Source organism: Gossypium arboreum, chromosome 12 (genome assembly GCF_025698485.1).
Source record: "Gossypium arboreum isolate Shixiya-1 chromosome 12, ASM2569848v2, whole genome shotgun sequence".
Classification (NCBI taxonomy): domain Eukaryota; kingdom Viridiplantae; phylum Streptophyta; class Magnoliopsida; order Malvales; family Malvaceae; genus Gossypium; species Gossypium arboreum.
Genome location: NC_069081.1, coordinates 13772560 through 13787168, shown reverse-complemented (window position 1 = coordinate 13787168; position 14609 = coordinate 13772560). Strand labels below are relative to the sequence as shown.

Here is a 14609-nt window from a genome sequence, read left to right as displayed (position 1 = left end):
GGAACGTGTGACATGTACTTAATCTCATCATCTGATTGTGGAGACAAAGCTGATGAAAGTTTGAAATGAGCTACTAAAGAAGTACTAATTGGTTTAGTACTCTGCATATTAAACCTGCAAAAAACTTTCTCAATGTACCCCTTCTGACTTAGGTACAATTTACTTACTTTTTTATCTCTGAGAATCTCCATACCAAGTATTTTTTTTGTTGGTCCCAAATCTTTCATCTCAAAATTTTCACTTAGTTGGGCTTTGACCTTCTTTTCTCTCCTTTATCTTTCACTGCCATCAACATGTTATCAACATAAAGGAGTAGATACACAAAAAAATCATCACTGTTTATCTTAAAGGAAACACAACCGTCAAAGCTACTTCTTTTGAGATTATGAGAAGCCATAAAGGAATCAAACCTCTTGTATCATTGTCTTGCTAACTGTTTCAAACCGTAAAGGGACTTTTTCAGCAAGCAAACATAGTCCTCTTTTTTCTGAGACTGTAAAACCCTCTAGTTGTTGCATGTAAATATCATCCTCAAGTTTTTCATTCAAAAATACAGTTTTTACATCTAATTGCTAAAGCTCCAAATCATACATGGCCACAATACCAAGCAAAGCTCGAATTGAACTATGCTTCATAATTAGGGAGAACACATCTGTGAAGTCCACACCTGGAATTCGACTGTAACCTTTTCAACAAGCCTTGCTTTATATATGGGTTCTTCAACTCCTGAAGTTCCTTATTTCTTTTTGAACACCCATTCACAACGAACAACCTTTTTACCTTTAAGAAGTTTCACAAGATCCCATGTTCTGTTTTAGTGAAGTGATTCCATCTCTTTTTGTATAGCAAACATCCACTTTTCTGAGTCTTCACAGCTAACAGCTTCAAAATATTTAGATGGCTCTTGGTTTGCATCTATATCTTCAGCTACATTTAAAGCATAAGAAACTAGATCAGCCTCGGCATACTTCTTTGAAGGTTTAATTTCTTTTCTAGTTCTATTTTTGGTGACAGAGTATTGAGGTGAAGAAGCAACTCTATTCTGAATTTTTGTACTAGCTTGAGGAGTCGACTTATTGTAAATTCTGGATTAATCTGATGTTTCACCTACTTTTGATGTTCTTTATTGGAATAGTCTTTAAGAGATAAGTTAGGTAGCATAGCAGTTTCATCAAAAACAACATCTCTGCTAATCAAAACTTTTCTATTTTCAGGACACCATAACTTATACTCTTTTACACCAACTTTATAACCAATAAAAACACATTTAATAGATTTTGGTTCTAATTTTCCATTATCAACATGAGCATACGTAGGATACCCAAAGATCTTTAAATCAAAATTATTAGCAGGATTACCAAACCATACCTTTTATGGAGTCTTTTTCTCAATGGCAGTGCATGGAGATCGGTTGATCAAAAAATATGTAGTAGAGGCTGCTTCGGCCCAAAATGACCTTGGTAAATTGCATTCGACAACATAGATTGAACTTTCTCCATGATCGTTCTGTTCATTCGTTCTGCAACACTGTTTTCTTGTAGAGTATGATGAACTGTCAAGTGTCTCACGATCCCTTCTGACTTGCATAGTTCATTAAACTCATCAAAACAGAACTTTAAGCTATTGTCTGTGCAGAGGTATTTTACTTTTTTTTCCTTCTATTTTTCAATCATAATTTTCCAAGACTAGAATGCGAAAACACATTGCTTTTTTGCTTCAAGAAGACGCCTAAACTTTTCTGAAAAAATCATTAATAAAAGTTAGCATATAATTCTCCACCTCTCGAAGGCACTCTAGATGCCCACAGATCAGAATAAATATACTCCAATGTTCCCTTCGTGTTATGGATTCCTTTAGTGAACCGAACTCTTTTTTGCTTCCCAAAAATGTAATGCTTATAGAACTTCAGTTTGAAAATTCCTTACCCATCAAGAAGTCCTCTTTTGCTCAATTCTGCCATGCCATTCTCACTCATATGCCCTAGGCACATATGCCAAAGTTTAGTAATATCATCATCTGAGCTGTCAGTAACAGTAGAACCCTGCAAAACATATAACTTGGCAGTCTTTCTCTGCCCTTTCATCACGGGAACCTTTAGAAATATTCAAAACTCCACTTTTAGCTGTGTATTTGTACCCTTTTGAATCAAAAGTACTCAACGAAATTAAATTTCTCTTCAATTCTAGAACATATCGCACGTCACTAAGTGTTCTGACAACTCCGTGAAACATTTTAACTTTAATCGTTCCAACACCTGTAATTTTACATGAAGCATTATTTCCTATCAAAACAACATCTTCAGACACTATTTCATAAGTTATAAACTAATCCCAATTGGGACTCATGTGAAAGGTGCAGCCCTAATTAAGGATCCACTCATCGCTCACTTTAGAATTGTTGACAGAAGTGACTAGAAGTTCACCATCACTGTCGTCTTCTACAACATTTGTTTTACTAGATTTTTTTGTTGTTTTCCCTTTTAATTCGTAGCCTCTCTTTTGATCTTATTTTATAGTTTATAACACTCAGATTTAATGTGTCATTTCTTCTTGCAGAAGTTACAAGTTTTACCTTTGTTTGAAGACTTTGATCTACCTTTGGTTTACCATGAAGATTCTGCTCCTATGTCCTTTCATAATCATCATTAGCATTTTGATCTTGTCTCCCACAAATAATGAGACCTTCTCCTTGAAATTCAGGTTTAACCGCTAGATACTTCATCTTATCATGTGAGGTCAAAGAATCATAAATCTCATCAACTGTGAGAGACTTGCGGCTATATAAAATTGTGTCTCTAAAGGTTGAATAAGACGGGGACAACGAACAAAGTAGAATCAACCTTAGATCTTCCTTATCATATTAAACCTCCATGGCCTTTAAGTTTGAGAGAATTTCTTTAAGCATTGTTAAAAGTTCGTGCACAGACGCACCTTCCTCCAAACGATGAGCATAAAGACGCTGCTTTATATGCAACTTGCTGGTTAGAGTTTTCGACATATATATTTGTTCTAGCCTCTTCTATAATACAGCGACGGTCTTTTCATTTATCACATCCTGCAAAATTTCGTTAGACAAATGCAGATGTAACTGTGTTAATGCTTTTCGATCTTTACACTTCTTCTCTTCCTTCGTCAATGTCGAAGATATTTTATCTATCCGTAGCAGGGCATCCTCTAGATCCATCTGTGCAAGAACTGCCTGCATCTTTATCTGCCATAATGCGAATCTAGTATTGCGATCTAATAGTGGAATTTCATACTTCAAAGACACCATTACCGTGATCGAGATGAACAACCTGGAAGCTCAGATGTCAATTTGTGAAAAATAGAGCGTTAATAATGATAATGTATCGCAAAGAAAAAGAGAAAGAAAAAATAAAGAACATACAGATTTTTACGTGGAAACCCTTTCAGGATAAAAACCACGGGCAGATGAGAAGATAATTCACTATGTCGAATTTGAATAATTACAAGAGGAGTAGACTATGTCTATTTATAAACTTGTAAAACCATATTCTAATAGGAGTATAGTAAGATTAAAACACCCTATTTTAATCAATATCAAATAGATGAAGTTTAATAAGGTTTAAAAACCTTATTCTAAAAATAAAATAAAAGAAGTGTAGTTCTATATGAATTTTACTTTTATTTTATTTTACCACTATATTTTATTTAAATAATGATTCGTGACACTCAATTCTAACAGTTATTATGTTTTTGATTTTTTTTATCTTATTTATATAAATGAAACGATATGATATTATTTGAGTTACCTTGGTTATTGTTGGATTGGTATTGTGTAGTTCAACTATTGTTGTATATTTGACTTGTAGTTGTTCGATATTGTTCTCTTGTTGAATGTATTGGACATTGATTGGTTCATTTTTGTACTTGTAATATTGTTAGTAAACGAATTAGGAATGCATTATGTACATTAGCTAAATATACCAGTTATTTTGCACCTATTTTTTAGTTCAATAGTTTCTAAGATGTCAATATCTCAGTATATTTTTTTATGTTGAGCTTGAGGTAACATAGAGAACCCCTACAACACCATTTTATTTGTTGTTTTTATTGATTTTAATTAGTAAACAAAATATTTTTGTGATAGAGAAGATTAACATTTATACAATTTAACTATCAATAGATTCACAATATTGTTTCAGATTTGATCTTAATTTATTATTGATGCCAAGTCAGCATAGAGGATTAGTAGTTTGACCACTATTAAAGTTCACAATCATTATATTTTTAAGATTTAGTAATTGTAATTGATGAGAATAATTACATAATGAAAGTTTATTGCTAGAAATTGAGTTTAAGAGAACTTACTGAACATCTTGAATGTAAATGTCACATTTTTGTACTTCATCTATTCTGTTGTTTAATTGAAATCTTGTTATGAAGGTCAGAATTTCGATTACATCTATAAAAACTTAATTATTCAAAATTTGTTAGTAATAAAAGTGAAAGAAGTTATTAGTTATAATAAGAAAGCATAATTGCAATTGAAATTTGTAAATTTTATCAAAGAGCTGGTTGTAAGGTGTGAAATTGAAATGATGTTAAATCCTATTGGATTTTTTCAATGATTGTAGTCCATTGAAAACTAATTAATAGTTTCACAAACTATTGGTTCATCACTTTGAATGCGGTGGTAGCCTCCGTCGCTATCTCCAATTTTGTTCTTTTTTATTGTTGGAGAATTTGAGTAGAGACAATAGATTCGGAGATGATATGGAATTAAAATAGTAAACTTCAAGGCGCTGGTGACACTTTCCAAAAAGAACAATTTTCCCCTACACAAAGATGTTAGAGAGTTGAGACAAAGGTCCTCTCAGGATACAACAAAGTTTTTTTATTTCCTTTGATTGGCAAACTCGAGGAATTCCCTAACTTTTAGTATAATTTTTGAAATTGAATTGATTGTAATAATTATATTTTTACCACCATATTCTCTCTATTTATATGCACTCAATGGACACTATTGAATAGCCATAACCCTTCGTATTGGACATACTTTTTTAAAAAAAAATGTCTCATGGAAATCAAATGTATTCATTGGATCAATGAGTCATCACTTTCTAATCCTAGTAAGTGCTAATGAATCACACTAAGTGATCCATTAATAATATCTAATGAACTTGCAATCTACAATTTCCAAAAACTTCATATTTCAAGATATATCCACAATATAGGTATGTTCTGATTTCATCAACTTCAGTATCTCAACTCAAGTTGTTTTGTATTGCAGTACTACTTTTTGCTTCCAAAATAGCTTTGGCTTTGTCTGGTCTTTTATTAATGTGTTTAAAAAAATTTTGATAGTTTTATTCCAGCTACAAATTTCTACATTAATGCTTAACCAACAAATCCACATTATGAGGCACAATAAATCAATTATCTAGCTCAATTCCATTATTGATTTCCACATGTTTGTTATCTCTACTTCTATAAATCAGAAAATCATCATCGTTAATGATTGTTTTAGACTGGAGAGATGTTGGTGTTTTTGAATCGAGAAACCAGAACAAAGATAATAAGAGATAAAATAAAAAAGAACACTTAACAGATGGAATAAACTGCTTGTATATTCATCATCATTTTTCATTCCAAAAATTACAATATATATGAAAATTTCTTATAAGAAATCAATCAATCCCATTAAACATCTTGGGAAGGCAAAGATAAAACTTGTACACAAATTGATTAGGTAAAATTAGCAGCTAAAAACATAAAATCAATACTAACTCTGCTTGTTTCTAACAAGTTAACTTAAACAAACAGATTAAACAAAAACATCAATTTTAGCACATGCGAACCCTACACGCACTTCATCTGGGGGTTCGCCAAAACCCTTAATAGCTCACACTTTGATGAGCTAGCAACTTAGGTTGAGCTCGCATCTTTGACGAGGTCGCGCCTTTGGGAGAGCTCGCAGCTTTCTATGAGTTCACATCTTTCAATGAGCTTGCATCATTTGAGTTCACAAGTTTAGATGAGCTCACAACTTCGCAACCTGAGTTTGCTATTGCATGAATGGCCAATTCACAACAAGAGACTTTGGAAAAAAATTGGAACATTTTCCTTTACTCATACAAGGAGTTGTTACATATGCAGCACCACAAGGTCCATGGAGCATAAATTCTTTCACTGCATGATGACCAATCCTATCACTATATTTATCTGGAATTTCAACTGATATGATTTTATCAATGTCAGTTGCAATCTTGATTTGTTATCTTGATGCAGTCAAAATAATAAATGTGCATGTGGAAGCCCACATTTTTGGAATTCGATCATATATGTAGCTGTCAAAAATTGAAGATAACTATAAACAACTATAAAAAGATGTTGATAAAAAAGAAAGAAAGTTTCATAAGTTTTGCATATTACCAGCTAGAATTAATCCAAAATGTTTCTTCTTTATTATGTCTTGCATGAAGAGCCACAGTTTTAGTCTGAAAATTCTTGACACTATATCTAGTCTATCCTCAGCTTGTTGTCCTGGTATTTGGCTTTGTAGGTAAATATGATGAACAAATCAGGATATATGTAGTACCCACAAATTGCCATTGCATCTTGATAATTCTGATATGGATACTGTGGACCCCTGTGAATGTAGCAGGTAAAATTATTCTTTTTCTAATTGAGTTTCCTCGAGTGTTTCAATTGTTCATTGGGGAAAAAACAAAATTATTGAAAGGTTTTTGGAAGGTTTTCTTTTTCTTTTTTAGGGGGTCAATGGATTGTGAAAGTTTGAGGAATTCCTTGGTAGCATGAAGCTAATCTGCTATCATGCACTTAGGTTTGTACTAATTGAAACAAAAAAAAAAGGGGGAATAGGGGAGTGCTTCAATTATAGTTGAGCTTGCATTTTTGATGAGGTCGCGTCTCTGGGAGAGCTCGCAGCTGTTGATGAGCTCATATCTTTCAATGAGTTTGCAAGTTTAGATGAGCTCACAGCTTCAAAAACTGAGTTCGCCATTGGATGAATGGCCACTTTGCAACAAGAGACTTTCGAAAAAAATTAGGAACGTTTTCCTTTACTCGTATAAGGAGTTGCTGCATATGCAACACTAAAAGGTCCATGGATCATAAATTCTTTCACTCCATGATGACCAATTTTGTTACTATATTGATCTGGAATTTTAGTTGATATGATTTTATCAATGTCAACTGCAGTCTTGCGTTTGTTATCCGGATGTAGCCAAAACCATAAATGTGTATGTAGAAGGCTACGTTTTTGGAATTCGTTTGTATATGTAGTTGTCAAAAATTGGAGATAACTATAAACAAATACAAAAAGATGTTGATAAGAAAAGAAGTATCATAAGTTTTGCAAATTACCAACTAAAACTAATTCAAAATGTTTCTTCTTTGTTATGTCTTGCATGAAGAGCAGCAGTTTTAGTCTAAAAATCCTTGACACTATATCTCGTCTATCCTCAGATTGTTAGTATTTAGCATTGTAGGTAAATGTGATGAACAAATTAGGATATTTGTAGTACCCATAAATTGCCATTGTGTCTTGATAATTCTGAAATGGATACTGTAGACCCCTGTGAATGTAGCAGGTAGAATTATTCTTTTTCGTATTGAGTTTACTTGAGTGTCTCAATTGTTTACTGGGGAAAAACAACACAATTATTGAAAGGTTTTTGGAAGGTTTTTTATTTTTTTGAAGGTAAATTTTTTGGGGGGAGGAAGGGGCGACCAATGGACTGTGAAAGTTTGAGGAACTCCTTGGCAACATAAAGATAATCTGCTATCATGCTCTTAGAATCTTGCTAATCGAAACAAAAAAAAAGGGGGGGATAGGGGAGTGATTCACTTATAGGGGTGTAACACTTAAAAAATTGGGTTTACACCATTCTGTAATATTTTTATATGATTGATATTTTAACAATTCAACTTTTATATTTTATGTTTTATTCATATAGATCATGTATGTCAAATTTGACATAAATTTAAAATAATTAACTATTCGTTTTATGTAAAAAAAAACTTTCAACTGTTAAATATATAAAATATTTTGATAAATTCAATAGTTTTATTATTAAAGTATTAATAGTATAAAAAGTTACAAAATAATCTGAAAGCACTCTAATTTTGAAGGTGTATAAGTAGATCATTCTATTTTTATAAATTATTAAATAAATTTAATATATTATAATGATAAAATCATCCCACTATTAATATTAGAATGTATATAATAGTTAAAAAATATATATTTCAAAGATTTGCTATAGGCTTGAATCGGATTGAATCGATCGATTGAATCGGTTGAACAGAGAACAAATCAGAGAATCGGTTCGAAAAGTGATTTTGAACTAATTAAACTGGAAATTGATACAAATTAATTGAAGTGACTAAAAAATTGATTGAATCGATAGTTGAACTGACGATTAAATCAAGTTTTTTAATTTAAATTATTTTAATATTTTTTTAATTAAATTGATAAGATCGACAAACCGATAGCTTGAGAAAGTTAAAAATATTGATATATCCAAATCCTTTTGCCATGGTGCATTAAAGATAACTCCAGTTTCGACTTTATTTGATGCTTTTCTAGATTTAGGAATGCAATCCACCATTTCTGACCAAAATAAGAAAGCAAATCCTTTAGATTTTATATTGGTATATGAAAAATATAAATGGGATGATGAAAACGAATGTGGAAAGTGGAAGTGAAGTAAATATCCTACCATCCAACATCTTTTCATATATTCTCTCATTTCAACTCTTTTGGCTTTTTCAATTTCCCCAACTCAACCAATCCAGGGGACGGTTGTATTTTAATATCTACATTCAAATTCTCATAAAATATAGAGAATGTATAACTCCATCAACTTCAAGATTAAATAATAATAAAAATTCAATGGACCACTTTTGTAAGTTGTATTTTAATATCTACTTAACAATTTTAAATTTCAAATATATATTTTTATACTCCTTATAAAAATTTTAATTTACATTCCATATAAATAAAAACAATTCAAATATTTATACTATTATCTAAACTCGTGATTAAGTTGGTGTCAAAAGTCAATCAGATATTTTAATCTTTTATTTAAAAATAAAATATATATGCTTATAGTGGCATTTGACCAAAGCGTTACTTGAATTTTCTTTATATATTTTAATTTTATTATGTATAATTTATTACCTACATCAATTGCATATTTGTACTTACTATATATAAAGATATTGACTGAGTTAGCGCCACCCATAACCATATCCCAATTCAGTTATTAAATTATCAAAATGTCCTTATTTTAATAAAGCAATAAATATTAATTTAAGAGTATTTTTATCTTTTAGATAAAATTCAAAAAACATTAATGTTTATAATGGAATTTGAACCCAAAACACTAATATACACCCTTCCAACTACGTCATTTCAACTAAAGTAACATTTGACTTCGTGTCACAATTTAAAAAAAAGTTATTTTAATTTTATACATATTGCATACATATTATTATTAATTTCACATCTTACAATTCATTATTTATTGTATATTATCTATAAATACACTCCTGCATTCTAAATACGTTATTTCATGTACATTTATGTGTGATAGAATTTCAAATATTTATTATTTTCATTAATTCAAGAATTATGATTTAAATATGATTTATTCATATTCATCAATTATCGAACTTATTTACAAATAACCTTATTTAAATATTTTAAGGTTAAAGTGGAAATTCACCATCACACTATATGTAAAAATTGAAATTTGTGACTATACTTAGTTTTTATTGATATTTATCACTATATTTTAAAAATATGAGTAAATTTTACATTCAACTCTTATGTAGTTGAATTTTACTGTTAAGCTTTGAATTTTATTAAATTTTACCAACAACTTTGATTTTTTTAAATTAAATTTCACCCTCAATATATAAATTCGATGATTTGAACACATAACTTAATAAAAAAATTCTTTCAAATATTATCTTTTAATAGTTAATAAAATAATTTAACTTATAAATACTAAAATTAATAAATTAAATTATAATTTCTATTTAATGAAATAAAACTTGAAAAATAAAAATACATATATCAAAAGAAAAAAATAAGTTTTTTTTTAAAACGACCATTTTATTTAACTTTATCATTATATTAATTAGATTATTATTTTAAAATATTAAATTAATATTAAATTTTGTCTTAAAATCATTTTAAATTAAAAATTCAATGGAAAATATAAGTGGCAAAATTTAATTAAATAAACAAAATTCAATATAGAGGTAAAAGTATAATGATGACAAGAGTCATGAAAATATAAAATTAGTGACAAATTTGAACATTAAACTAATATTCTAATTTATTATTGGTAAATTTAAATATATAAAATTATTATTTACGTAAATAATTCATGATAAATATTCAAATAATATAAAAGGAAAAGTCTAACCCATCCAAATAAATAAATTATGGCTTGGCGTGTATATAGAAAAAAAAGATATTAATTTTAATTCCCTTCCCTTCATATTTCAGATTATTTTTTTCTTTCTCCTCCTATTCATATACAAAACTGCGTCTAATTGAATTCCATATTCCTCAATACTTTTCTTCATCTACTTTCTTTAAAATTATCCAAAAAATCCCAACAATCATGTCATCCCAGATTTCCGAGGCTGATCAAGAACTCCTCCGCCACAAACTCGACATTTTCAAGATCCGCGGCAAAGATAAGCAAGGTCACAAGATTCTTCGTATTATCGGAAAATTCTTCCCTGGTAATTAATGATCCCCACGTCTCCACCTCCCTTTTTCTTTTTCTTGATTTGCTATTATTATTCTGTTTAAAGAAGATTTGGGTTGATCAGCTCGGTTATTGATCGTTGAGGTTGTGAAGAAGTATTTGGAAGAGCATATATTTCCAAGGCTAGGAAAGAGGAGGTTTTCGGTGTTGTACGTGCACACCGGGGTTCAAAGGAGCGACAACTTCCCTGGAATCTCAGGGCTACGGTGGATCTACGAGGCCATCCCTGTCAACGTTAGGGATAATCTCCAAACCGTATACTTCCTGCACCCTGGCCTCCAGGCCCGTCTCTTCCTCGCCACCTTTGGCCGCTTTCTCTTCAGCGGAGGGTAAACAACCAAACCAAACCTTTTCATTCGTATTCTCTTAAGCATATATTGATTTAGCGTTAATAGAGACGTTGGGGTGGGCGTGGGTGTGGTAGGTTGTACGGGAAACTGAGATACGTGAGCAGGGTGGACTATCTATGGGAGCACGTGAAGAGGAAGGAGGTTGAGATCCCAGAGTTTGTGTATAATCATGATGAAGATTTGGAGTACCGTCCGATGATGGACTACGGATTGGAGAGTGATCACCCTAGGGTTTCCCTTTCTCCTTCTGTCTCCAGCTACTCTATGAGGTGCATCTCATAGCTAATAACGTAATATATCATCTTATAGACCTGTACTACTGCTGCTGCTGCTGCTGTTTCTCTTATTTTCCTGTAAGGTTGAGATTGATTTGTAAATATATACTAGCATTGAGAAAGCAGGCAGCGTTGAAAGTCTGTTTTAAATTTAATCATAGTTTAACTTGCTGTTAATATAATAATCTTCCCCTGCGTTTTCACATGTATTTGAATACCATTAATCTAACAATGTTAAATTGAGAAGAAACTGTGAATATATATATTCATATATATATATGTATTCATATAGGAAAAAAGAGGACCATAAAGATGATGGAATAGAAAGCATCCTGTTTAGGTTGAAATGGAATTTTGGAATTAGAGGCATAACAGACAATAAAGGAGGAGGGATATAGAGAGGGTCAGGGGCAGGGAAGCTTCCTATCTCTGTTCCTTTCTTTTTCTTTTCAAGTCCCTAACGGAATGGAGAGGGTCAGGAAGCTTCCTATTCAGAATTGAGCAATTAGAATATAGAGGGTCAATTACTGCTGTCTTTTCCTTTACTTATTTACTAAACAAACAGGAGCTACATAATAGTGTTAGAGCATTGAAAAACCATTTTGTTATATATATAATTTAATGAGATTTTCCAAAAATTTTGGTTAATCAAATTAAAACTTTCAAAAAACTTTGGAGGTTTTACATAATTTTTTGAAGATTTTAATTGAAAGTTTTATTATTTTGAAAGATTTAATTAGAACTTTTAAAAATTTTGAGGGGCTTCAGTAAAATTTTCAAAAAAAAAAAAAAAAAAGGAGTATAATGATTTGGGGGCTAAGAACCCTTTTCCCTAATAGCCATCTGCCTGAATATAAAAAGTTTGTATTTATATTCGAAAATGAAAAATAAGAGTAGGGATGGCAATGGAAAGGGGCGGAGCAAATTTTTGCCCAATCCAACTTCAACTTAAAACTTGATTAATATGTCTTGATCTCGCTCCAACTCTAATTCTTAAGAAAAAAAATTCGCCCTAAATCCGAATTCAAAATTTTATAGAAGACCTAACCCCACCTTGAATTTAATTTAGGTGTTATATTTTTTATTTTGAAGCAAATAAAATTAATTATTATTAGTATACACTTCTTTTTTGAAAAAGACAATTGGCTTGTATTTGTTTCAAAAGAATAAAAAAAACAAAATAAAAAACAAGAAATTAAAGCAACCCTAAAGGAACCCAATCGGTTTCCTAAAACAAAAAGAAAAAAAAAAAAAACCAAGCAAACGTCCCTAATCAGAAGCCAGCCTTTCCACGATCGAAACTCCTATTGAAACATCCAGTACCCAGCAATTCCCGTTCACCGACTGAGTGTCCGTTCGTCGATACTCATGCTAGAAACCGGGGGCACCTCTCTTAAGAGTCCAAAACTCCTCACAAAGCCGATGTCTTCTTCAACCAGCTTGATTCCGAGGTACCCCCACTGAACCCATCCACTTTGTTCATCGAGAGACCATTTTCACTGAGGTTTCACTTAATAAACCCCTAACTGACAATAACCCTTTTCAAACTTGATCGATTCATTTGTTCTATCTACCCTCTTCTATTCCACCATGCAATCCTTATTACGCCACTTACTCTCTCAGAGATTCTCTTCGGCGATCATCATCTACCTCCATAGCAGTCGACCGAGGAAATCCATTTTGCAGATAAGTACCCCTGTTCCTTTTAACTCCTCCACTGCTAATGCGTGCACCACTTTATTTGCCTATCTCAATGTATTTCTAAACAAGCATGCTTCATAGTTAGAGCTTAGCATTCTAACGCTTAATACATAGGCACTAATTTCAGATTTATATGTATTCCCTATTTGTACCTTTATTACTGACAACGCATTGTCTTCAATTTCAGCCTTCACGATTCCCAAATCCACCCCTAACTGAACCGCTTGGACACACGCAATTGCCTCTGCAACAAATCCAGTTGGTATGTGCTCATTCAGGCGCATGGTAAAATTCAGAACCCTCCCACTTGAATCCCTGACCACTATCCTCGAACATGAACTTTTGCTTTGTTTGTGAAAAGCAGCATCAAAGTTGATTTTCACATACGACTCCTTCGGCGATCTCCAACGCTCTCCCTATACTCTTCAACCAGGTAACCTCTTTTTAAGTTCCTCCAATTCCTGTATTTAACTCGTGATGAAACATGCTATGTCAGATGCATTTTGTAGTATCCCCTCATGTAGGTATTTGTTCCTAGCTATCCACATGGCCAAAAATGAACAGGCTATTACTCACATTTTTGTATTGAGACGCTGTTATAGAGGTATACCATCCAATCTTTAAACTGACCCTTGTTTAGTTCCTGTTGCCAGTCTATACCTAACTTTCCCCAAATTTCTTTTACAGTTAAACAATCCCTAAAAGCATGCTCAACATTTTCTGCTTTGCCTGTACATTTGGGACAGTTCGCAGATCCCACCAATCTCCTTTAGTATAGATTGTATTGATTAGGCAAATAACTGTTAAAAATCCTCCAATTCATAATTTTTATTTTAGAAGGCAGATCCAAGAGCCAAAGTCTTTTATAAAAATATAAAAAGGGTTGTAAGCATGTTGTTCATTGTTGAGAGTAGTCGGGTGTATTTCTTGTATTAGTATTTTGTACCCACTCCTTATCCAGTATTCCCCAGAAGCCTCACCTCGCCATACCAACCTGTCCTCCTGTGGTCGACATGGTAAACGAATGCATAAGATCCTGTCAGCTTCTTCTTCATTAAAGGTAGTTTTAATTAATCCTTCCCTCCAATAATTTGTAGTTTGATCAATTAAATACGATACATAACATATATGCTGATCATTTGCTCGTGTTTGGATTTTGAAATCCATAGCTCTCGGCACCCACGTATCTTCCCAACCAAGACTTAATTTCTTGATCCGATTCGCCAGAATAATCCCTTCTTTAGTAGCCTTTTCGCCGCCCACATACTCTTTCAGGTATATGAAAGTAAATTGCTCAATCTTGCATTTAAGAAATCTGACTCTATGTAATATTTGGCTTTTAACAATCGTGCCAATAAAGAATTTGGATAACAGATTAGATGCCAACCTTAACATTGCTAATAACACCAAATTAAATTTTGATAGTCATTTAATTCCTAATCCTCCATCCTCTTTCAAATTACACAATCTCCTCCACTCACACCAATGGATACCTTGCTTGCCATGGCT

General features: G+C 32.0%; 2 protein-coding genes across 11 annotated transcripts; both read left to right on the top strand.

Moving 5' to 3' along the window:
- The first annotated feature begins 10465 nt into the window (after positions 1 to 10465).
- Positions 10466 to 11649, top strand: LOC108478667 (uncharacterized). Its single transcript, XM_017781140.2, has 3 exons — positions 10466 to 10748; positions 10839 to 11103; positions 11199 to 11649. The coding sequence occupies exons 1-3, from the start codon at positions 10625 to 10627 to the stop codon at positions 11404 to 11406; spliced, it is 597 nt and encodes a 198-aa protein (XP_017636629.1). The 5' UTR covers positions 10466 to 10624; the 3' UTR covers positions 11407 to 11649.
- Positions 11650 to 12307: 658 nt separating this feature from the next.
- On the top strand, positions 12308 to 14262 carry LOC108479861 (uncharacterized). Of its 10 annotated transcripts, XM_053023558.1 has the most exons (5): positions 12308 to 12850; positions 13023 to 13385; positions 13465 to 13533; positions 13625 to 13704; positions 13788 to 14159. In XM_053023558.1, exons 2-5 carry the CDS (start codon positions 13234 to 13236, stop codon positions 13871 to 13873), a joined length of 387 nt encoding a protein of 128 aa, XP_052879518.1. In that variant the 5' UTR covers positions 12308 to 12850; positions 13023 to 13233; the 3' UTR covers positions 13874 to 14159. The 10 variants fall into 10 exon arrangements, 4 of the variants coding, with proteins under 4 accessions (XP_052879518.1, XP_052879515.1, XP_052879516.1 ...); XM_053023555.1 differs by having other exon boundaries at positions 12361 to 13385; positions 13610 to 13704; XM_053023556.1 differs by having other exon boundaries at positions 12361 to 13385; positions 13462 to 13533.
- Positions 14263 to 14609: the final 347 nt, after the last annotated feature.

Excerpts from the sequence above, each read along its gene's own strand:
- LOC108478667 (XM_017781140.2), top strand. The coding sequence starts at position 10,625 with ATGTCATCCCAGATTTCCGAGGCTGATCAAGAACTCCTCCGCCACAAA. Across the intron at positions 10,749-10,838 it reads TATCGGAAAATTCTTCCCTG|CTCGGTTATTGATCGTTGAG; the intron begins GTAATTAATGAT and ends TGGGTTGATCAG. Across the intron at positions 11,104-11,198 it reads CGCTTTCTCTTCAGCGGAGG|GTTGTACGGGAAACTGAGAT; the intron begins GTAAACAACCAA and ends TGGGTGTGGTAG.
- LOC108479861 (XM_053023554.1), top strand. The coding sequence starts at position 13,234 with ATGTATTCCCTATTTGTACCTTTATTACTGACAACGCATTGTCTTCAA. Across the intron at positions 13,386-13,461 it reads TGTGCTCATTCAGGCGCATG|CAGCATCAAAGTTGATTTTC; the intron begins GTAAAATTCAGA and ends GTTTGTGAAAAG. Across the intron at positions 13,705-13,787 it reads ATTGAGACGCTGTTATAGAG|TTAAACAATCCCTAAAAGCA; the intron begins GTATACCATCCA and ends TTTCTTTTACAG.